Raw genomic sequence first — 23,141 nt, 5'->3', positions numbered from 1 at the left:
TCTCCAGACATTGAAATAAATTACTCAGCAATATTTTTTAATCTCAAAATTTGTGTAGATTCTGGAAGTTCAGAGTTTGTTGGAGCTGACAATGCAGTGTTTTTCATTTTTTAATCAATTGCTCAACTAAAGATACACAGACACCTCAAGGCCAATTGAAGCCTTCCCATAAATATATGGGTCCTGTTCTGTTCTTCAGTAAGAGGTTTTAATAAGATGTTCCTCTGGTGTCTATTTAAATGCTGGAGTGGAGCAGTGACACTTCAACAATGTATTATTGTGGGAGAGGCGCTATGCAGCCCAGGAAGGCGCTAGAGTGTAGAGCTGTGGATTAAAGAATAACTCTGAATATTTAGCTTGCCATAGCGGTATTCTTTGCATACTCCACCGTGTGGTAGGTACCACTATATAGTCACTTGATATTCTGGCATATTTATGCCATGGAAATAAAGGAATGGAAAATGTCCATGCCTGCTATTGTGACAAATAACCTTGGGGTGGGCTAAATCAAATGAAAAACCAAAACTGGAACTCCATACAGTGGTGAACACTGAAGTTTCACTCAACTAACATTTTTAATCCATTATATTTCATTCTGAATAATATATCACACAACTGTCCTAATTTGTTTGTTGAGAGAAAGTAAATAAAATGACTAAGGTCATCCATGTTTATTTGTAAGACATGTTCATTTGTCCACCACATCAACAGTATTAACATCTCACTGGAGGCAAGCATGATGGCAGAAATTGCAGGTCTTGGAATATGTTAGAATTTCCTCTTTATTAACTGCTCCTTACTGTTCAAATAGGGCCTCAGCACAATAATGTAGCATTTGGGAGCAAAGATGGAACCCAGCAAGCCAGAACTAGAGGCCAAGATGGAGAAGATCTCCACAGCCACCATGTATTTTCCTTTGGTGCTCAAGTAAACTGGAACAAAGGATATCCAGACACTACAAAACACTAACATGCTGAAGGTTATAAATTTGGTCTCATTAAAGCTGTCTGGCAGTTTCCGAGCTAAAAATGCCACAACAAAGCTGACCATAGCCAGGAAGCCCATGTAACCAAGAACACAGTAAAACATGGCGACGGACCCTTCATTACATTCCAGTATCATTTCTCCCACCATGGAGTGCATGTCAAGCTGGGGGAATGAGGGAGAGGTTATCAGCCACACAGTGCAAATACCTGCTTGGATAAGAGAACAAGAAAACACAATGGTGCCTGCCAGTCTTTTCCCCACCCATTTCCTCATTATGGATCCTGGTTTAGTGGCCATGAAGGCCAGAACCACGGTGATGGTTTTGGCCAGCACACAAGAAACGGTCACTGTGAAAATGACAGCAAAAGCAACTTGTCGGAGAAGGCAGATCACTCTTTCTGGTGGGCTGAGGAAGAGCAAAGGGCAGAGAAAGCAGAGCAGGAGGGAAGTGAGGAGAGCGTAGGTTCGATCCCGATTGTTGGCTCTGACGATTGGCGTGTCCTGGTTTTTAATAAAGATGGCTAGAACCAACATTGTGAGCAGAGAGAGAGAAAGAGCCAAGGAAGCCAAGCTCATCCCTAGATGCTCTTTTATAGACAGGAAGATTATTGCCTTTGGAATGCATTGTGATTGGCCTTTGTCTGGATATCGATCTTCACTACATCTGTCGCAATTGTCCATGTCTGGAAAAAGAAGAGATGCAGGTTCTGGGTGTGCCGGACAGAAACTGTCTATGACATCCTAACATTAAACTGGAGTACCAAAAGGATTCCTAGACAGAACAAATACACTATGACCTTTGGACCAGAAATCAGCATAATTTGCTGGGTTGTCTGCCTATGTTATGCTAACTTCACAGGGGCCATCATCTGTTGTATAGATTGCTGTGGAGACAATGATGTTTGAAGATTTAAGAACATTTGTAGTGGAGTGGCTCCTTCAGACATATATTCAATCTCCCATGCATTAATCATAAAGTGGGAGATACATTTAGGGCAGAGTTCTATCAACTGCTTGATTGCAAGCTTCTCTTCCTCTCCCATATCAGGCTATCCAGATGTTTAGGTCCCCATCAGAGACCCTCCTCCTTATGTATCCTCTGAAAGAGGTTTGGAAGGTGGCATCAGGGGAAAGGGGCTTTTCAATGGTGTCCCTCATTTATGGAATGCTCTCCCCAGAGAGATTCACTTGGGGCCAACTTTGACATGACTTTGGTGCTAAGCAAAAACATTTTTGTTTCCCCAGGCATTTGAATGTTGATGTCATTGTTCCTGGGATTGAGTTGAAGGTGTAGATTATTTTGTAGTGATGAAGTCATGGTTGTGGGAGAAGACACTTGTAGGTTGGGTATGCTTTGTGTGCTCACCAGCTTGCATTATTGTTTGTTAACTATGGAATTTGTATGCTTTTATATTTCCTATGTGCTATTTTAAATTGTTCATTCACCTAAGAAATCTTCTTAAAAGGCGATTCATACATTGAATAATTAATAATAATATTAGTAAGTCCTGTCCAAATGCACTGGATGCATTCCTGTGTAAGTTATCTTACGGACCCATCCTCAGTTATCTCCTGCTGCATAACACACCAGAAAATGAGGGCGAAATTTCGATTTCTGAAAAAGTTTAGATAAAGTGTAGAAATGCTGCCAAAAGAGACCAACACCATTCAAAGTCAGTGGTAACCTCTGATTGATCATCAATAGGAGTCCCATGCAGATCACATCACTAGGGTGGGGAAAGATGGCTTCTAACTTAGAATCAGAAGGAATATCATAAAAAGATACTAGTTGGGTTTCTGAGTGTTGCTCCAATAAGATATGAAAATTTATACAATTATTATCATTGAAAGCCTCAAGCTTCTGAGCTTCAGCTATTATAGAAAGAACACTGGCATCAATGATTGGTTCATTTTTTGCTGAAACCGTCTCCTTACGTATGTTACAATGTGTACTATCTTTGAAGTAGTTCTTGTCTCTTACCCTTCTGGGATGAAATCTTGCCTTGAGGGCATGGAGAACAATCATAGCAGCAGAATTTCTCCCCCTCCTTCTTTTTCTTGCTGGAGCCAGGAGGGCATTTTGGGTTACATGTAGAAAGGGGTGGAACCTGTCCATTTGAATAAACACACGAATAGTTTATCACCGAGAATAAAATAACAGATGCAAACTCAAGGTGTGTTGGGTGGGGTTTTTTTGAGAAACTTGTTTCAGGTTTTTTGGGTGGTTGAGGTTTGATTGACTGTTAAATGGTTGGAATACATTGGCTGCATTCCTATCAAATACTGTATGGATATAAAGTAGCTTGTACTGTACATGATAAGGTTTTAGACAGGATTAAGAGTTGCTGATGGTCTCCGTTGCCAATGGGACAAAACCCAGACTTTTAGTAATGCAGCGTCAAAATTGTGTACTGTTTCATAAAAATACTAATTTTACATCATTTGTAGCCTAATGCTTACTAATCATTTAATGATATAGAGGCATGTGATGTTGCAGGTGTATGCATGCACAGCCAGTTGAACGCAGAGTGGCTTATAACAGTGTTATGCTTTTTTAATATAAGCATTAAATTTACAGATTTATAGACTAATACATAGGGATAATTTTCATATATGGAAACATGGTGTTCTAGGCTTCCATAATTACGGGTTCAGGATTTGAGTTATGCAAGAAGTGCACCAAGACTGCTATCCATTTGCTCTGTTTTATTAGTGGTGCAATAATATTCAATTTCCCTATAGAGCCTGGAAATCGCAGTTGTGCCCCACCTGCTTAAAGCTTCTGTGCCACACCATTTTTCCATCATCAACTGAAAATTCCTTGCCTGTGGGAGCCTCCAAATCTATTTTTCCAAACTTGACTCTCAGGAAGGATTTATTTGGAAAAATGACAAAATTGGTAATATCGAATCCGTTCTTCAATTCCAGACTCTCACCAAAAGACACCGTTTCTCCCACGCTGTTGTTAAATGAGACACTCCTAAGAAAGGGGTGGAGCTGAGTAGAAAGAGGAACAGAAGGACAGGAACAATTGATTAAAACTCGAACATCTCTCAGATCTTTTCCACACACAATTATTTCCAGGGGAGGGAACTTGGCAGATTGAAGCTTTTGTTGGCAGCTGAAAGATGAATGAGAAAATAAACAAGTGCTAGTCTCCAAACCCAAGCATCTCTGGGTAGGGCTGCAAGTGACTTTTTCCTGGAATGCAGGAAAGTCACAGTAAGTGTGAACAATACTGAATATGATGTTCTTAAAGATCCTATTTAGTATAGGGTAGCTTCCTATAAAGGCACTGTTCTATATGCCCCTGGGTTGTCATTCCTCTGCTTATATCAATAGAGCTGAGTCTCAAGAAAGATATTACCTGCCAAGGCTGCAGATTTCGAAGCACCCACCTCCCTTTGTCTTCCATAGTTCTGCGTTTGTACCTGGTTTGGAAAATGGCATGTAAAGCATGTGCTACAACAGAGACTGCATTGTAGATGCTGTAGCTGTGGCCAGTCATGCTCGTCTCAAAGCCAGATGAAGGGAGATCTTCAAGCTTCTCCTTTCCAGTGCAGATTTTATAAACCTGCTTCTTTGTCTTAGAGCTTGGAAATGAACATCTGAATGCTCGTTCCCAGAACAACTTGAGAAAAATGTCTTCATTGGTCCCCAGAGGATTTAAGAGCTGAAGAAATGTTCTGAATCCTTGAACCTCTTTTGAATGAACCCTGAAGGAGATGGAACCGTGGAAGGCTTCCATTCTTAAGGTCATTTGGTAGAAGAATTCTGTAAACTCCAGCTGAGCAGTCATAATCCACACCTTTCCTACTGGTGTATTTGCGCCATTTGTTATTTCACCTATGATGAGCATTGTTCGTAAACAAAGCATGGACTTGGTTTCTCCAAAGACAACAACAGCACTGGCTTTGCTCCCCGCAATAACTTTGTAGATTTGGAGCCACTTGAGACTTAAAGAAAATAAAACTCTCCAATATGTGTTTTTTGGAGTTCTCTCTGAGAAAGCAAAGCAGATGCCTCTCTGGGAAAGCAGAAGTTGCATGGACTGCAAAAATCTCTCCCCGCTCTCTCCCTCTATAGCGATAAACCCAACCCACGTCCATCCAAAGTGCAGAAGCAACTGAGCAATGCCAGTGTATTGATGGGCTTCGTTTGGAACCATCCGGTAGAAGGGAGTAGACTGGACTTGATCACTGTCTTCTGGAGCAAAGGAGCCATAACTGAGCTAAAAATAAATAAGGAAGCATATTATGTCAATGTAATAGAGAGAATTGCTACATGCATCTGCAGTGAAAGGGCAATTGCGATTGGGATTAACTTCTCCTGCTAGGCCAAAGTATCCAGGATGGAGCAAGTTGATTTGATGGCATCACTGCAAAATCTGTGCATCTCGAATGCAAAGATATTCCTGAGAGTGTCATCAGCTTCAGCTTTTGTAAGAGTGGAGTGTGGTCCTAGCATAGTGGATTTGTGGCTTGTGAAATATTTCATGTAACCAATAATGTTTACTGTTATTTATGTGTTGTTTTTACCTGTATGGGCCTACGGCCGTAATAAATGATGTTTAAAATTTACTGGAGATTTGTTAAGAGTGCTGGAATTGTAGCTCTGTAACAGGTCTCCTAACAATTCTCAGCATGCTTAACAAGCTACAGTTCTCCGGATTCTGAGTGTTAAGGTGGAATAATAGTGCTTTAACTGTATTGTGTGAACGTGATCTTTGTCTCTCAGAACCGGAAAACTTTTCTGGGTAGAAAAGGAAAATGCAAATGACTCATGAAGTTACCTGTATCTTACCTGTGGAGTCTTGTAAACACCCAGGACGGCTGCCATATGGAGAGAGGTTTCAAAATCAAGTCCCCCAATGACAGCCAACAGACTTTTCTGAGTGTCACACTTGTAGTTGGGAACAAATTTCTGCTGTGTGAATAGAAGCTCCAGAGTTGCCCGATAGGTCATCCTTTCAATGTAATAACTATCGTAGATGTGAAATCCCAAGGTGACATTTGGCAAGATCTCAGGATTCTCATTGATCTCCTTGACAGCAAATACCAATGCCAGAATATGCTGGTAGTTCTTTGGCACAACCCTGCAATGAGAGTTACTTGATATTGAGTTACCAGGCATTGTGTGACATAGAGATGGGTGAATCTGTCTGTTTGGGTTTCTCTCCATTTCTCTCTCCCCCCCCCCCCCCCAAATCTTAAATTCTGTTTTCAATCGCATATAGGATACATGTTCCTGATTCAAACCAATACTCAATTTTTGGCAGGCAAAGATATAAATATGGGTGGATCTGTCAGTTTTTATTTCTCTCTGTTTCTCATTTTTCCAATCTTAAGTTTACATTCTGATATCAGTTTGTGATTTAAAAAAAAAAAAAGGCCACCAGCATTTTAGTGCAAATTTCTCCTAATATTCATATTTTTGTATGCAGTTCTGCCCAGTGTATACATTTTGCAAAGTGATGTCTGCAGATATAATGCATTTTTAAATGTTATTTCACTAAAATATGCATTGTTATGTACACTTTACCCTAGTATGCATTACTTGACTGGAGAACTGCACTGCAAAATTTGGAAAAGTTTGAAGTTCAAGGCATAGCTGGGTTCTGGTTTGCTTATTGTTTCATTACTGTTAAAAACATAGGTTCATCTTTAAATGAGAGCAGTCTCTGCTTCAAACTGCATTAAAGAGTATTTGTCTTCATTTCTGTGTAAACAGGGTTAAAAGGTAAAGGGACCCCTGACAATTAAGCCCAGTCGCGAACGACTCTGGGGTTGCGGTGCTCATCTCACTTTAAAGGCTGAGGGAGACGGTGTTTGTCCGTTTCCACAGACAGTTTTTCAGGGTCATGTGGCCAGCATGACTAAGCCGCTTCTGGCAAAACCAGAGCAGCACATGGAAACACCGGTAAACAGGGTTAGGATCTGGATATTAATGAGCATCAAATAAAGTCCTTACAATACGTTAAGTAATTGCTGGAAGGTGTGGTATTTCTTGAAGTCTTCCGAGTTAAGAGAAGGAAAGAGATGAGAAGTAAGTCCACCAATGATCAGGTCACCTGGCTGATAATACTTGTGCGGAATATGGAATGGGTCACTGATGGTGCACGTACTGATCATTTTCCCATTACATATCATCCATGGAAGCAACAAGAGCACTAGCATCACAAAAAATATCATGCTCATCTTCCTTCTAGACAGAGAGCCCTGTATTCCATTTACAACATTGGTCTTCGGATCAGTCACAAAGCAGGTTATCTTGAATGGTACTACATGCTACCTAAGCAAGAGATGAATTCCTGGGAGCTTGGTTACAAAATCAAGAAAAGATCTGAGATTAGACTTACAGAATCTGGCTTTCCTCTCTTACTTGAAATGCCAGAGACAGTGGGGGTTGCATTTGCATTTAGATATCTAGTAGTGGTCTCTGGAAATGCACTGGGGCCTCATGAAAAACACATTCAGTCATCTTGAGATTGATACAGTAATTATAGGGGAGTTAATGATCGGTTATCCAATCTGAAGCAGCAGGTGTGTTGGAAGAACGGGGTGGGGGGGAATACTTGTCATATCTTAACCATAATAAGTAGTTGTTGTGGAACAGATGAAGTGTATAGAGAATATGCTGTAATGGGACAAACAAAAGTATAAATCCTGGGCCTTGGGACTGAGTCAGGGTGGAAGTATGTCTGCCTGATAGGGATAGGTGAATCTCTCCATTATGATTTTGCTCCATTTCTCAATTTTTTCTAATCTTACATTCAGTTTTCAGGACCATATAGGATATATTGAGGCATCTAATCATAAGTCTGCATTTTATTAATGTTTGATCAGGGCTTGTATATTAAAGAGAGAGCTTAAAGATTTTCAAATGTTTCATGCCAGGCAGAAGACCAGCTGCTTAGAGAACCTTGGCAATGTTTTCCTCCTAGACAAGGGGCCCCTTGATTTATAGCAGAAAACAATTCTCAAAGTCGTAAAAGGGGGAATTACAGGCTGAGAGCGACACTGACCCTACATGTTACAGAAGATAAAAAAAGCAGAGATAAACATAATTAGGAATGAGTAAATAGTAAAATAATACCAATGTGCCTCCCAGTAAAATGAGCCAGATCTTCTTCCTAAGGTTAAAAAGGCCAAGAGCAATGGAGAAGCATCTAGCTGGCAGAAAGAGAGCATTTTTGGGAAGTCTTTTCTAAAGCTGTTTCTTTCTTAAACTGAGAGAGTTAAAGGGCAATAAATGTTGGGAAGAGCTAATGGGAAAAGCAGCTGGCTGAAGGGGGGGTGTAAACTGAAGAGGCTTCTTTTGAAGCTGTTTTTTACTGAGTTCCTTTTTTACTTTACAAAGGCCTTATTCCTTTTAAAAGGCTACCTATGTTATGTATTAAATATGTTGGCTTAAATGTAATTATGCAAAGGATTTAAGAAATGCTAGATTCTTATTTCATATAGTTGTAAGAGTTGTATTTATCCTGAAATTAAGTCAGCCACCAGCCTAGCCCCCCTGCCAGACAGGAGACGCCAGCGAGCACTCCTGATATATAGTTGTCAGGCATTTGTTTAGAAACCTTCAAATGAAGGAGATCTTTCAATGTTGATGTGAACTCAAGATCCTTGACATATGTTTAAGATAAAAATTTAAGATTAACCATTTGTTTTAGAAGGCAATAGGGCAAGGAGGGCAAGAGGTGAGCTGGTAATTAAGATTCCTTGTTGAGACACATGTAAGATATATTACTACTTATTTGTCATTTATAGATGTAACAATATATAGCTCTTTGTGTTCCATATAAGGACAGGAGGATATGGGTGTATCTTTTAGGATTGGATATAGCAGGCAGCCAATAGGAATTTCAACCAGGCTGATTGGACAGAGGCAGCCAAAGGAGGAGCAAGGGAGCTGGGCTGAGGGAATATAAGTGCTGGCCATAATGGCAGGAGGCCAGGCCAGAGCTTGGTAACCATATACCACTGTGCCTCTCATTTATTTGTCTGACAAATAAATTATTATTTTAATTTCTCTATTGCTGCGTTGAATATTTCATTCCAGCTAAGCGTTAACCACAAGCAGGGTGCTACAATATGCTCCTAATTCCAATCAATTCTCATTCTTGGCCAAAACTTTTAAGGAACACTTACAGTTTGCCACAGGGGATAGAATAATTTCAATATATCTTAATGCCATCTTCAATAAAACTTTAGAGAAACAAACATCTCCCTTAGGTTCCTGTCAAGGAAAGAACACAGATAGCTTTCCTGTAGGAATGTTTCTTTCACACAACCCTTCAATGAGAGTTGCTTGAACTGCACTGCAAAATTTTTAGAACTTCAGATTTCAATTGATGGCTGTTTTGGTTCACATATTGTTTCGCTGGTGAGAAGTTTCATCTTTAAATGAGAATTGAATCGAATTTCTCCCTATATGCTAGTATATGAATCATTATATGAGCATTCAAATGTTTAGCACATGTGATAAAGGGGAAGCAGATGTCTAAAAAAATCTATTCACTGATACAAAAAGATGGGAGTGTTACTTATGATAATGCAAAAATAAATTCCCTATTTGGGAATTTATCATTACTAAAACTCAATAGCTTGATGAAACATTGAGGTGAGGACATATCTAATGTAAAATGTATAAGTGGGACACATTAGACCAAAATGAATAGAGATATTTTGAAGGAAGAGATTTATCAGACTATTAACAGGTTGAAATAACAAAACACTTGGACTGGGTAGCTTTGTAAGTTCTTTCTACAAAAAAAATAAAAGAAAAGGATCTGCTGGTTGGGTTGGTGGATTAAGGAACAATTCGACAATTCTGAAGTTAGCTTGCTGTAGCAGGGTTTTTCTATATTTGTCTGCCAGATGTTAGGTACCACTAAATAGTCACATGATATCCTGGCATTTTTGTGCCTTGCAGATGAATGAGGGGGAAATGCCAGTGTCTGCTAATGTGACACATGAACTTGGGGTAGGATAAATCAAATGGAGAGCCAAAAATGGAAGTCCAAATGTCCCTGCCAAAATATATTACTGGAGAACCTGGAGAGATTCACTCAACTAACATTTTTTAATCCATTATCTTTTATTTTGGGTAATATATCACACAAATGTCCTCTGATTTGTGGATAGAAGTGAAGAAAGTGACAATGATGATCCATGCTAATTTGTAAGTTATGTCCATTTACTCACCACCTCAATAGAGAAGAATATTATGGCAGAAATTGCAGACTCTACAATACTTTAGAATATTTATTGATTGACTAGATTTACAGTAGATCTCACACAATAATGTAGCATTTGCAAACAAACATGTAACCTAGTAAGCCAGTACTGGAAGCCACAGTGGAGAAGATCTCCACAGCCATTTGGTACTCAGGAACAAAGGATAGCCAAATACTTTAGAATATCACCAAAATTGTCATTTTTTTAAAAAAATTTTGCTTTGGTGTCCTCACCCACAGGTTATTTTTTCGTTCTTTTTTTGGAGTTCTGACCCGTATGTCATCATTTTGCTAATCTTTCAAGTCTAAGTCTGCTGGTCACCTTTTTCTTCATCTTTCAAGTTCTGATGCACAGGTTATATTTTCACTCATTATTTTTTTAGTCCATCGTGTTTTTTGCTCAAAATACTGCAATACACCTTTCCTTCTAAAAAGAGTGATAATGTTCAAGATAACAGCTGCCCTGGAACAAGAAACGTGGTGGTCTTTAAGGGTAGGAGAGGAAACTCATTCCACCTTTCCCATCTACCTCAAATCTTACCCCAGCATGCTAGTGTTGCATGTATCTCCAAAACTTGCTGTATCTCCAAATCTGGAGATTTGTGTACAGCTATTAACCAAATGAAAAACAACACAGCCAGCAGACCTGATGGGATACCTGCCAAAGTCTTCAAAGTGGGCAGAATTGAGCTTACCCAACAACTTCACAAGCTCATCAAAAAAATCTGGGAGATGCCAGGAGACTTTAGAGATGCCAAAATTATCAATCTTTTTTAAAAAGGTTATAGAACAGATTGTGGAAATTATTGAAGCATCTCTTTCTTAGCCACAGCCAGCAAAATTATTGTAAGGATCTTAGCAAACTGTCTCCTACCTTTATCTGAGGACACACTTCCTGAATCCCAAAATGGTTTTCGACGTTCTAGGGGACAGTGGGTATGAATTTCCCTGCTTGACAGCTTCAAGAAAAATGCAGAGAACAAAATCATGGTGTTTTTCTACCTGTCTAAGGCCTTTGATACTGTAAATTGTACTGCCCTGCGGGCTATCCTTCTGAAAAACAGCTGCCCAGATAAATTTGTGAATATCCTTTGGCTCCTCCACGATAACATGACAGCAGCAATCGCGGATAACAATGGTTCTCAAAGTCAACCATTCACAGTGGGATCAGACATTAAACAGGGATGTGTTATCGCCCCAACTCTACTGATTATCTTCATCTCCAACTGGAGAACATCCTTTACCAAGCGTGTCATGGACTTAGAATAAACCACGTCGGCTGCGAGGGAGAAAAGGGGCGAGCCCAGGGCTGCCCCGACCTTAAGTGGCCTCTAGTAGGCCCGCCCCCGCCGCCAGCCGATTGGCTGGCGCTGCGGGGGGATGTGACTCAAGGGAATCCCCTGGTTCCCGCGAGGCTGGCGACAGCCCCGCGGGAGTGTGGGCGGGGTCGTGAGCCCCGCAACCCCCCCTCCTCCTGAAGCTCGGTAGTGGAATTATCTTCATCTCCAACTGGAGAACATCCTTTACCAAGCGTGTCATGGACTTAGAATAAGCACGAGCTCAGGGCAAAAGGAGAAACAGCAAGAGTAAGGCACATTTGACAAACCCTCACCATGATCAACTCCTGCCAGAAAACCTACATCCCCACAGTGGAAGGACTTGTGGATCCAGAACTGGCCTCCAGTCACTTATGGACTCACTGTTAAGACTGTGTTCATGGAAGACAATATTTCTTGCCAAGAGTGATCAGAGGAGGAGGAGGGCTCAGGATTGGCACCAGGCTGAAACTGCTTTATGATCATATAGTTGAATATGGTATAGTGCGAGAAGGAGAGCATTCTAATTTCACAATTTTCATGTTTAGGATAATTTAGATTGCCAGGATCAAGGAAATAATTTTCTTCTCTCCCTATATTTCCTTGTCTACTGCCACATCCCATATCTTAAATGTTTTCAAAGACTTAATTGCTGGGATCAGGCCTTCTGGTCTAGTTTCTTTCAATACTCCTCCTCTTTCCTGGGAAGGAAGTGGAAGCTGATATTTTTAAAACTGAAGAAATTCCGCATTTTTACCAAAAGGGCAGTTAGTAGTAGTAAACCCAAAAGTTCCTTGCATAGCAGCCAACTCCAGGGAGGCACAATACTATAATTGTGGGGGCTGGGCACCCACAAAGTCAATGAGAAAACCCGGCAGCGTCAGTGGCACTGCCTCTGAGAGAGTTCAGCTCCATCCTCTGCACCCAGCCAGCAAGGCATCCTTTCCCGGGGTGGGGGGTGGGGGTGTTGGATCCTGCTTGCAGAGAGGAGGAAGAGAGATCACCATGTGGATGTGCGATGACACACACGCCTGTACATATGCGTGTGATGTCGCACATCCGCGTTGCAGTGGTAGGCACCCTCAGTCCTGAGGACAAGATGGTATCCCTGGTTCCTTCTCCATATACAGTCATACCTCATGTTACGTTTGCTTCAGGTTGTGCGTTTTCAGGTTGCGTCCCGTGGCAACCCAGAAGTACCGGAGAGGGTTACTTCTGGGTTTCACCGCTTGCGCATGCACAGACACACAAAATGACATCACACGAATGTGCAGAAGCGGCAAATCGTGACCCGTGCACACGCAGGCGTGGGTTGCGTTCTTTTCAGGTTGCGAATGGGCCTCCGGAACAGACCCCATTTGCAACCAGAGGTACCATTGTATTGAGATGGGTTACACAAGAATATTTTTATCTCACCACTGTTTAACTTCTGGAAGTTCAAAGTTTGTTGAAGCTGACAATGCAGAACTTTTCATTTTTAATCACAGACTGACTCAACACACCTCAAGTCCGATTGAAAGAGGCCCGTTAAAAGAGGCAATACTCAAGATAATGAGTTTGTACACCACTGAAACTATAATACCCCAACCATAAATTCTGAAGAAAGCATGGCATATTTGTTCAGTTCCAGTAGAGTGGGGGAAGAATAAAAAAGCTAGAATATATCCAAACACTACAAAATAATAACATGCTGAGGGTGATAAATTTGGCTTCATTGAAGTTGTAAACATATTTTCCCCTAGCAAAAACTGCAGTAAAAAATCTGAACATGGCTAAGAAGCCCATGTACCCATAACAATATTCTTGTCTGTGGCCCTTTACATAGCTTAAAGGGAGGGAATGCAAGAGCAGGGATAGGGACCTTCTGGATAGGTAGGAGTCGCTTTTTTTTAAAAAAAAGTTTTTATTTATACTTTTCAAGCTTATACATTTCATTAGTTTTACAATCAATTTAACATTTCGAAGTTTGACTTCCTTTCCCCTCTTTCTGCAGTTCCTGAAATTTGTTTTAATATCTTCTGCATATCCAAATTCATTTAATTTGCCCATTTAATTATCTACTTTAAATATATACTCTTATGAAACTGCAGGTTATTACAATAATCCTGCTAATGTTTTTATCTGTTTGCAATTTATCTGTAAATATTCAATAATTTCTACTCTTTTATAAAAAGTCTGTTATCTTGATTTCTTATTCTCGCGGTAAGTTTCGCCATTTCTGCATATTCCATAGGTAGAGGGACCCATGCGAAATTGGTAGATAGGAACTTGCTCTCTAACTTTAATAACTGTCACTCGAGTCTGCTTCTTTCTCTCTTCCCCTCTTTTGGTGTCATGTCTATCAGCTTGTGAACTTTTGGGCAAAGGCTGCCTTGTCTAAATGGACAGAACCGCTTTAAAAGCAAACCGGCCCACTGACAGTTGGCCCCCAGGCTCGCGCGCCTCCTGCCGGGGTGCTTTGGCGCGCTTGTGATTGGCCCAGGGGGCGACGGTACCCGCCTTTTCATGCGCACGCAATCCGTTATGCTTTTTTCTTTTCTTTTAGAACCCGCATTTGATCTGAAGGGGGCGGTCTTTGATTGGCTGTAATGACTGAGGGTGGGGTTGGGAGGAGGGAGGCGGGAGGTTACGTTGCGCCAGGCTGCCCGGAAGCAACACCACAAGCGCCTAGAATGGCGAGAGGGGGATTGGTCAGGTGATACGTAGGAGCTGCAATCTCGCTCCCTAGAGATAGGAAAAGGTGAGAAAAGCGCGCAGCCTGAACTTCCTGTAATGCACAAGACGCAACCCCCTAGGTTGTCCTACCCTCGGGCAAAGACGTCTAGGATTGCAGACTAAAATGCTTTTCATAAAAGCGTTGTGATCTCTTGCGTTGGCTCTTTGCTCTACGGGGGAAGCAATCCTTGCATTCTGAACGCCTGAGCGAATGGGATTCGAGAGCGGAAATGGCCGCCGCCGAGGGGGCTCTCTTTACTTTTTCCTATCTCTAGGTCCTCGCTTGCTCGCGCACCTATTCTCGCGAGAAGGTGCTGAGATTCCCCCTGTCAGCTTCGAAGCCGCGACGGCGGTGCCCCGAGCAATGGGAGTGGGGAGGTGAGGAGAGAAACCAATAAAATAAAAATTAGTGACCCGCTCACCCGACTTCTCCGCCCCGAGCCCTTCCTCTGCGTCTCCGTTCTCGGCGGTGGGCAGGGGGAGGAGGGGCATTTTGGCCGCTTTTCCTCCTTTCCCGGTGGGGGGGGGAGAGAGAGATGGAGACCTGCTGTGGCCCCGCCCCTTTTGCTCTGCACATCCCCCCCCAGTCATTTCAAACTCTGGAATGTCCCTTTCCTTGCGGGGGGGGGGGCAGGAGGCGGCTCATGACATTCCCTTCCCCGTCCCTTTGGGATGGTCCTCAGTTCCTGTCACTCAAACGTTCTTCCCATTTCATTCCATATTAGCTAACCCGGAATAATGGGCGTAATTGGCAAAAAAACCTCCCAAACCCTCCATGCCTTTCCTTGCCCTCCGCTGGCCCCCAATTACTGATGCACGTTAGGACTTCCACGGTCGGGTGGGTGAAAGCGTGTGAATGTAAGGGCGTCGCCAGTCTGTTTTCAGCTGCCTGTGGGCTGGTATTAAAAGGGTCAGACTAGGACCTTGGGGTGTGGGGGGGGGGGGAGTTGTGTGGGGTGGGAATCCTGGCTTCATTCCCCCACTATTTGGCTCTGAAGCTGGTTAGGGTGACCTTGAACTAGCCACCCACCTCACTGTGTTGTTTGTGAGGGTTGAAGTGAGTGGCGAAAGTGGAAGAGCGCCGGAGGCATGAACCCCCAGGGGGATGGGTGGGATACAGGTTTTAAAAATAAATAACCCCTTAGGAGATCAGCAGCTGAATGAGCTGAATGGCTGTGAGATGTATGAAACCTTCTGTCTAGGCCTCTCTCTGTTTCACTTAAGAGCAGTGTTTTCTCATTCCTATCTCGTACCGCTGTATTTTCTCAGCATCAGCTTCTGCTCTCCGTATTCCTATTTGTATCCTTGTCTGGATTCCGTTGTTGTTGGGCACCACCTTGCCTCTAGTGCAACCTAAGTGATATCTGCAACATCCAAATGTGAGCCAACTTGGCTGCGAGGGAAGAAAATTCAGCCCTAGCATCATAAAATGAAATGCCGTGCAAATGAAAATAATGCCTAAGCCAAAAACTGGAGAGTTAAGATCTCTGAGAGCTTATACTTCAGCTACCATGTTACATTGGATCTATTTAGGCCAGCATACTGATGCATCATTGGCCAAGTAGATCCTCTGGAATGCCCCATGCTTCCCAGCAGTGGATGAAAGCAACTCTCATTCCCTGTTGCTTTGTGTCAATATCTGGTAACTGGAAGCCTTCAGTTTCAAAAGTCGAAGGGTATGGCCACATATACAATGGGTGGACAATCTAAAACTAACAGCAGGAAGCAAACAACAGAGAATGCTGGAGAGAACTTGGAAGAGGTGTACATCCAAATATGGATGTAAGAGGCTGTGGAAGAATAATATCCACTTATAGCAGTTGATGGTCTTCTCCATGAACATGTTCAATGCTCTTTTCTTTTTAAAGTACTAAGTACTAAGTTATCACATCTGGGTATTGAATTCACTGCATTGATCTGCCGTGTGCAGAAGCACGTTCCTTTCCCTGTCCTTGGCCTACTGCCAAATCAGTTTTATTAGGTGACCCTGTTCTAGTATCCTTTCCTCCTCAGCATTCATAATTTTATATTGCTTTGTGCAAGTAATTTTCTCTTCGCTTCAGATTCCTAGTTTGGTTTTTGAACATTTTGGTCTGATGCTTTGTCTCCCCCCACAACCCCAAACCCTTACAAGAGATTCAGTAATCTCTGACGAGAGCTTCAGTAATCTTCTTCCAAAGGATACATGGCTTGCGCTGCCTTATGCCAATTCCTGAAGATGGTTGCTCTGCTTTTAGCTGTCCAAACCCTAAGTGTATTTACTTAAATGGTTTCTGGGATATTGCTTTAGTGTTATAAGGATGTTATGTGCTGCCTTGCTGTTTCTGCTGTTCTACAATGAGAGATACAGAGGCCCAGAAAATATGAGGGGGCTTTTCCTTTTTCCCTCCCCCTCGTTATTTCTGGTACCTTGAAAAATAATTGAAACAGATGCAAACAGAGAGTAGGTGCTCATCAAGTATAACAAAAGGAAGAACCTACATGACTTGAGAGTCAGCTTGTGTGTATTCCATGCCAGACTGAAAAACTTACTGTGTTCCTGTGCAAGGGATCCTGCTTCTTCAGAATCTTAGATGTCTTGTGATGGTGGGCTTTAAGTTTTGTCTGCGATGCTGGTGAAATCTCATAAACCAGGTGGGTGGATGAAGATGATTTCCAGTAGTTATATTGTGGGGTGGGACTTCGCTTCCCTATATAGCTCCTTGTCTTAACCTCTGCCTAAAAAAGACAAACTAGCAGATTATGCGAATAAATTGTACTGATTAGAATAATTTATGCAGCTTATAGAATTCAGATGCTTTTGGCAACGAATTATGATAACTTGTTGCAGAACTTTGGGACTTTCTTAGCACACTTAGTCAGCTCTTGGGGCTTCTGAATACCCAGCATGCCCCTTCCTCTTAAAATACAAATATAATAGCTTCTATAGCTTACCCTGAGTCTTCAGGATAGTGTGGGTCTTAAAGTTCCTCTCTTTTCTTATAGATGCCCCGCCACTGTTCTGCCACTGGCTGCTGCACCCGTGACACTCCTGAGACACGCAACCGAGGCATTTCCTTCCATCGGTGAGAGTTGATGCTATTCTGGGCCCACCCAATCTCCCTTTTAAAATGGTGCCCATTTTGAATTGAGGGCTGGCTGGTACTAGTCTGCAGGAATATCACGTTGGGGATATTAGTAAAGGTAAAGGGACACCTGACCATTAGGTCCAGTCGTGACCGACTCTGGGGTTGCGGCGCTCATCTCGCTCTATGGGCCGTGGGAGCCGGCGTTTGTCCGCAGACAGTTTCCGGGTCATGTGGCCAGCTTGACTAAGCCGCTTCTGGCGAACCAGAGCAGCACACGGAAACGCCGTTTACCTTCCTGCCAGAACGATACCTATTTATCTACTTGCACTTTGACGTGCTTTCGAACTGCTAGGTTGGCAGGAGCAGGGACCAAGCAATGGGAGCTCACTCCGTCGTGGGGATTCAAACCGCTGACCTTCTGATCGGCAAGCCCTAGGCTCAGTGGTTTAACCCACAGCGCCACCCGCGTCTCCTGGGGATATTAGTATTTCTTCTTATATTTCTGTCCCACCCTTCCTTGAGGAGCTCATGGCAGAAAATAAAGTGTGTGTGTGTGTAGCCATTGATCCAAAGTTAGAGCTGTCACAAGGCAGAGGAAAGGCTAAGAAAACCTACCAGATTCCTGCTGTCACTCCTTTGACTAGTTGAAGATCTTTCCATTACAATGGTACCTTGGTTCTCAAACTTAATCCGTTCCGGAAGTCCGTTCCAAAACCAAGGCGTGCTTTCCCATAGAAAGTAGTGCAAAACAGAGTAATCTGTTCCAGACTTTTAAAAACAACCCCTAAAACAGCAATTTAACATGAATTTTACTATCTAACAAGATCATTGATCCATAAAATGAAAGCAATAATCAACGCACTATACTATAAAATAAATAAGACAGTATTGTAGATGATAAAAATTAAAATTAGTTTTTTTTCTTACCTGCACTGATGATAGTCATTGTTTGGATGGGGGGCTTTTATCCACTTCCGCAGTCACACAGTCAATCAATCAGTAGCTAAACTGGGTTCCACACAGTAACAAAAACAAATTAACTGAAAAAGCCTAAAAAACAAAAATGCAAAATACATAGCAAAAACAAAAGCACCAAATTTTATCCATTCCGGAAGTCTGTTTGACTTCCAAAATGTTCAAAAACCAAGGCGCAACTTCTGATTGGTGCAGGTGCCCCAGAAACAATAGCCGACAGCCGCACCAGATGTTCAGCTTCCGAAAAATATTCAAAAATCGGAACACTTACTTCAGGGTTTTCGGTGTTTGAGTACCAAGGTGTTTGAGAACCAAGGTACCACTGTATTTCCCTGTTATCATTTCTGAAGTTCACAGTGCCTTTTTATGGTACCTTAAGCAGATTTCGCACAAACAGAAGCTGTAATATGCATACTTCTTTTTTAAAGTAACAATCATGTCCTGCCCTCTCCCTCACCAAAAAAAGTGTTCAAGATAGGGGTTTGTTGGCATGAAATGTGAATGGGAAGGGCAAGTTGTAGGGTGGCTTCACCAAAAACTATGGAATATTTTACCTAGCTACACTTACTTTCCTTTTGCACCGCAGTGATACTGTTGGCAGAACAGCCATAATCTTTGGAAATAGTAATTCAGATATCCTTGTAGTGTCTCCTAGCGTTAAAGGGCTAGAATGATGCTGTAGTTCTTTTTCCAGCCTGGGAAAGACTCTTATGTTAGCCAAGGATCTGGAGTCCCAAGGGATCAGTCAGACTCAGTTTGACATTAAGCAACTCACTCAGAGCAATTGTTATTCCATGCAATCAAATCATACTTTTGCTCTATGATGCACATAAGTCCACATGACAGGGAAGCTCCTGGGATGACATTTTTAGACAAATGTCCTTGTGCCTGGGAAGAAGGCCTCCATTGTTTTGCTGCACTCTGCTACTCATCCTTGCCTGACTCACCTCCTGTGTGTGCTCCTAGACTTCCAAAGGACAACCCCCGGCGAGCGATGTGGTTGGAGAATTGTCGGAGGAAGGACATGAGCGGCCAGGGTCTTTGGGACCCTGCTTCCAAGTATGTTTACTTTTGCTCCAAGCACTTTGAGAAGAGTTGCTTCGAACTGGTGGGCACCAGGTAGGTCACTGGAATATGAAAGGGCATGAACAGTTAAGCAGAATTAAAACAGGTGGATATGTCTTAGATTATACAATGTCTTAGATTATACATTTGCCATTGGCAAAGGTGCTGCTTGCAGAGGGGGTGGAGAAGGGAGCTAGAAATGACTTAAAGGCCGGCGGGGTGGGGGGAACAATTGTTGATGGCCAGAAAGCTGTCATGGAAGACCCGCTCTGTGGTTTATTCAGGGTGACCAGCTTTCAATTTAAATACTTTTTTGGGGGGTGAGGGCAGAATCCAATGTGTAGATGCTGTGTAGATGTAGATAAACCTAGACATACCCAAGTCACCAAGACCTGTTAGATCAGTTTGATAAAGTAATGAAGGTGTGTGAGGATCTTAAGGACTCAGGAAGAGGCTTTTCCCAATACATACTACTTAAGTATCACTGAGAGCAAATAGTAGTGGGCAATAATGGTCCGACTCCTTATAAAGCAATTTTATATCTTCTTAGGAGAATAAGCAAGTGGGAGTGCTGTATTGTGGAGGTCACACTGGATTATCTCCATTGAGATTTGTGGAGAGAAATCAGAATTTAAGCAGCATGTGTTACTTACAAAGCTCATTCTGTTTATTTGGGACTCCGCACATGCAGTTGCATGTGCAGAGATCTAGAGGGAAACCATTGCAATGCAGAAATATAACTGGCTAACCGCAGGTGCAGCTAGCACCTCTCAGAACCCAGCAGCTCCCCAAAAAGAGATGTCTTGCTGCAAGGTCTGTAGTTCAGATGATGGCTTATGAGTGTTGATGCTCCTTTTTGCAGTGGCTACCATCGGCTCAAAGAGGGTGCTGTTCCCACAATATTTGAACTTCACACCAAACTGCGCCAAAAATCAAAGCTAGGCAACTCGAAACTCGCGAAACGTCAGCAGAAGCAGAGGTGAGTACTGCCCTTCTGGCTTCTTTTGCCATGCTCCGTGGAAGGTCTTCCCTCCCTTCCTGTACCATCCTGTGAATGTTAATGATGTTTAGTGGGGCTTGCTTCTTCGGAAGTGTGCACAGAGAATTGCTGCCTTACTGCAGGGGTAGGGAAGCTGCCGCCCTCCAGTTGAAGTTGGACCACAGTTATTGCTCCATGCTGGCATGCTTGGGTTATTTCGGGAAGCATCTGGAACAAGGGCATGTCCAATTTTGTCCTCCTCTGCTTGTCACTATACCTGTCATAAAAGTGTGGCAGATCTTCCCCACTCGGTTCCTGTCTGACCAGGGTTCTGTTCCTTGCCTACAGCTGCAGCCCTTGCCTGGAGGAGGAGTCGAGTCCTTTGTGCATGGACATCTCCTGCTTCCCTGCACAAGAGCTGCCAAGCCCTGGGGCTGCTCCCACCAGCGGCGAGCCTCGAAGCCAGCCTGACCTCCCGGGGCCGGCGTCAGAGAGCCTGGCCACCCTGTCAGACATTCCCCTGGAACAGTCACCCGCTGCTACTGGCCAGGAAGAAGCTTCTCCTTCTCCGGCCCTCCCGGAGCCTGTGGGGGATTCATCCCACCCCGTTTCCCTCTCTCTCTATATGTTGCGCCTTCCTCCCCCAGCTGGGGCTTACATCCAGAACGAGCACAGCTACCAGGTCGGCAGTGCCTTGCTGTGGAAGCGGCGAGCGGAGGCGGCCCTCGATGCTCTGGGGAAGGCGCAGCGGCAGCTCCAGGCCTGCCGGCGCCGAGAACAGCGACTCCGCCTTCGGATCTGTGAGCTTCAGCGCGAGCGGCGGCCGCACAGCGCCGAGGCACATCGACGGCTCAAGGAACACCTGCAGGTCTTTGAACTGCAGCTCCTCAATGACCTTGAGTAACTTTGGGGCGGGCCAAAACTGACCTTTCCCTGTTTGGTGCACTCTCAGCCTCAGGCTGTGTGATGGTCCCTGCGGCTAAGCTGTGCGCCAGAACTCTGGGTCCTCCAGTTTGGCTGGCCGGTTGGCACTCGCCGCCTTCCCTATCACCATTTGCATATAATCTGTACCTGTAAATAAATACTGTTTTGTATGATGGATGCTTCCTACTCGTCTGAAAGACACCTTTTACAGCAGATTTGCAACAGCTGTCAACCTGCGGCCTTCAGCATGGTGTTGCCTGAGGCATAGGAAGGATCATACAGTTTCTAGCAAGTTTTGGCTCAGCCTTGCTCACAAGGAGATTGAATTAGGGGGTGTATGGGATAAAGGTTGTCCTGTTTTCTGATGAATTATAGGTTTACAAGGATCTTAAGATCCTGTGGGCCAAGGCATCCTCATCCCACTGAGGCTCATCCATAAAATATATATGGTGGAGTGATGTGCATCAGCAGGAGAAGAGCAAACTCGCCATGCTGGAGATGGCACTATCTTTTGAGGAACAGTTCAGTAAAACCACTCAGATGGTTTTAAGTAAGTAAGCCAAAAGCTTAAGTGAAGTCTGGGCCGCTAGACTTGCTGCGAAGCAAAACCTGTCCGCCTATCAGCTGAGTTAGGCCTGGTGTATGTAAGAAAAGGACAGAAGCGCTAAGACAGGAACAATAAGTACCATTTGTTGGGCGTTTCTCATGTGCACTCATAAACACAACCATCTGTGCTCTTCAAATAGCCTTTTGCAAAAATGTTTTATTCAAAATGCTGGAGGGTCATGGGTGAACATGAGTCTCATTACTGATAATTGAAACCTGCTCTCGGAGCCTTTTTCAGCTCAAAGAGTGGAGTGAAAACAGTTTTAAAATGCACATTAGTGGCATGCAGAAGGCTGCTTACCTGTAAGGATCTCTTGTTGGACTGGGGCAACTGTCTTCAGCTTGAACCAAAATGATTTCTATAGTTTGCAACGGTTGCAGGTTATTTCACTTTGTGCTGGCACCCGTCAAGGACTCAGCTGCCTGAACAGAACCACTTACATGCCTATCATGACTATCACAACCCTTAAGGGTGGGTGGAACAAGGATGTGGCTCCTCAGAAATATTCCTGGCCTCTCTCCTGAATGTTCAGCTGTTTTTTTAAATAAAAAAAACCTAAGTCTCTAGTCTTTTTTCCTGGAAAGCACCCAGACAGACTTTTGTCCAGTTGCTCTCTAAAAATAAAATTGCTGTTGCCTTCTATTGTTTTCTGGCTAATGAATGAAAAGGCACCGGAATAACTGATGAGCTCTAAGCCCTTATTTAATTTTTTTGTACTTTTTATTTGTATTTAACACTATGAAGCAAAATAAATATACTGGGGTACTCCAACTGATATTCTGGTTGTCCTGAATAAAATGTCCGGCTACAGAATAGCTGCAATGATCTACCATAAAATGTGGAGAACTCAAGTTAAGGGGTCCCACAGAGATGCCTTGTCTGAGAACCTCCAAAATCCTGCTGCTGGGTTTATTTTTTAAACCAGGGAACCTGTGCCACTCCAGCTATTGTCAACATAGCCAGTGGTCAAACACGCTTCCATGCACAGTTCATGAGGCAGAAAGAGTTTCAAACTTTAAACACTTCCTGAAGACCCATCTATTTAAGCTGGCATTCCCAGGCTCATCAGATTCACCATGTTCTATTATTTATTGATATTTAACTGAATGCTTTATTGATAGCTTTTCTGTTTTTACTCATGTATTTCTTTGTATTTTTGGTTTTAAATGTTGTACATACATTTTTATTTTTCTTACCTTACTATGCTTTATGTAAACCACTTAGGTATTTTGTATATTAAGTGGCATATAAATCTTATTGATGATGA

At 43.0% G+C, this 23,141-nt stretch overlaps 2 protein-coding genes across 4 annotated transcripts; one reads left to right on the top strand and one right to left on the bottom strand.

Annotated features, from left to right (window-relative positions):
- Positions 1-656: 656 nt before the first annotated feature.
- On the bottom strand, positions 657-14,810 carry LOC114581775 (vomeronasal type-2 receptor 26-like). The gene is made up of 5 exons (XM_028702335.2): positions 14,679-14,810; positions 5,791-6,082; positions 3,757-3,984; positions 2,969-3,095; positions 657-1,670 (listed from the first exon to the last, which is right to left on the bottom strand). Exons 2-5 carry the CDS (start codon positions 5,950-5,952, stop codon positions 769-771), a joined length of 1,419 nt encoding a protein of 472 aa, XP_028558168.2. The 5' UTR covers positions 5,953-6,082; positions 14,679-14,810; the 3' UTR covers positions 657-768.
- On the top strand, positions 14,515-22,649 carry THAP7 (THAP domain containing 7). 3 transcript variants are annotated; one of them, XM_028702339.2, is made up of 5 exons: positions 14,515-14,634; positions 17,242-17,321; positions 19,266-19,358; positions 20,227-20,343; positions 20,692-22,649. In XM_028702339.2, the coding sequence occupies exons 2-5, from the start codon at positions 17,242-17,244 to the stop codon at positions 21,245-21,247; spliced, it is 846 nt and encodes a 281-aa protein (XP_028558172.1). In that variant the 5' UTR covers positions 14,515-14,634; the 3' UTR covers positions 21,248-22,649. The 3 variants fall into 3 exon arrangements, with proteins under 3 accessions (XP_028558172.1, XP_028558169.1, XP_028558170.1); XM_028702336.2 differs by having other exon boundaries at positions 14,516-14,634; positions 19,266-19,418; XM_028702337.2 differs by lacking the exon at positions 14,515-14,634 and adding an exon at positions 16,353-16,890 and having other exon boundaries at positions 19,266-19,418.
- The last annotated feature ends 492 nt before the right edge of the window (positions 22,650-23,141 follow it).

Source organism: Podarcis muralis, chromosome 13, assembly GCF_964188315.1.
Source record: "Podarcis muralis chromosome 13, rPodMur119.hap1.1, whole genome shotgun sequence".
NCBI classification, from domain to species: domain Eukaryota; kingdom Metazoa; phylum Chordata; class Lepidosauria; order Squamata; family Lacertidae; genus Podarcis; species Podarcis muralis.
This window is presented reverse-complemented; position numbering and strand designations above follow the sequence as displayed.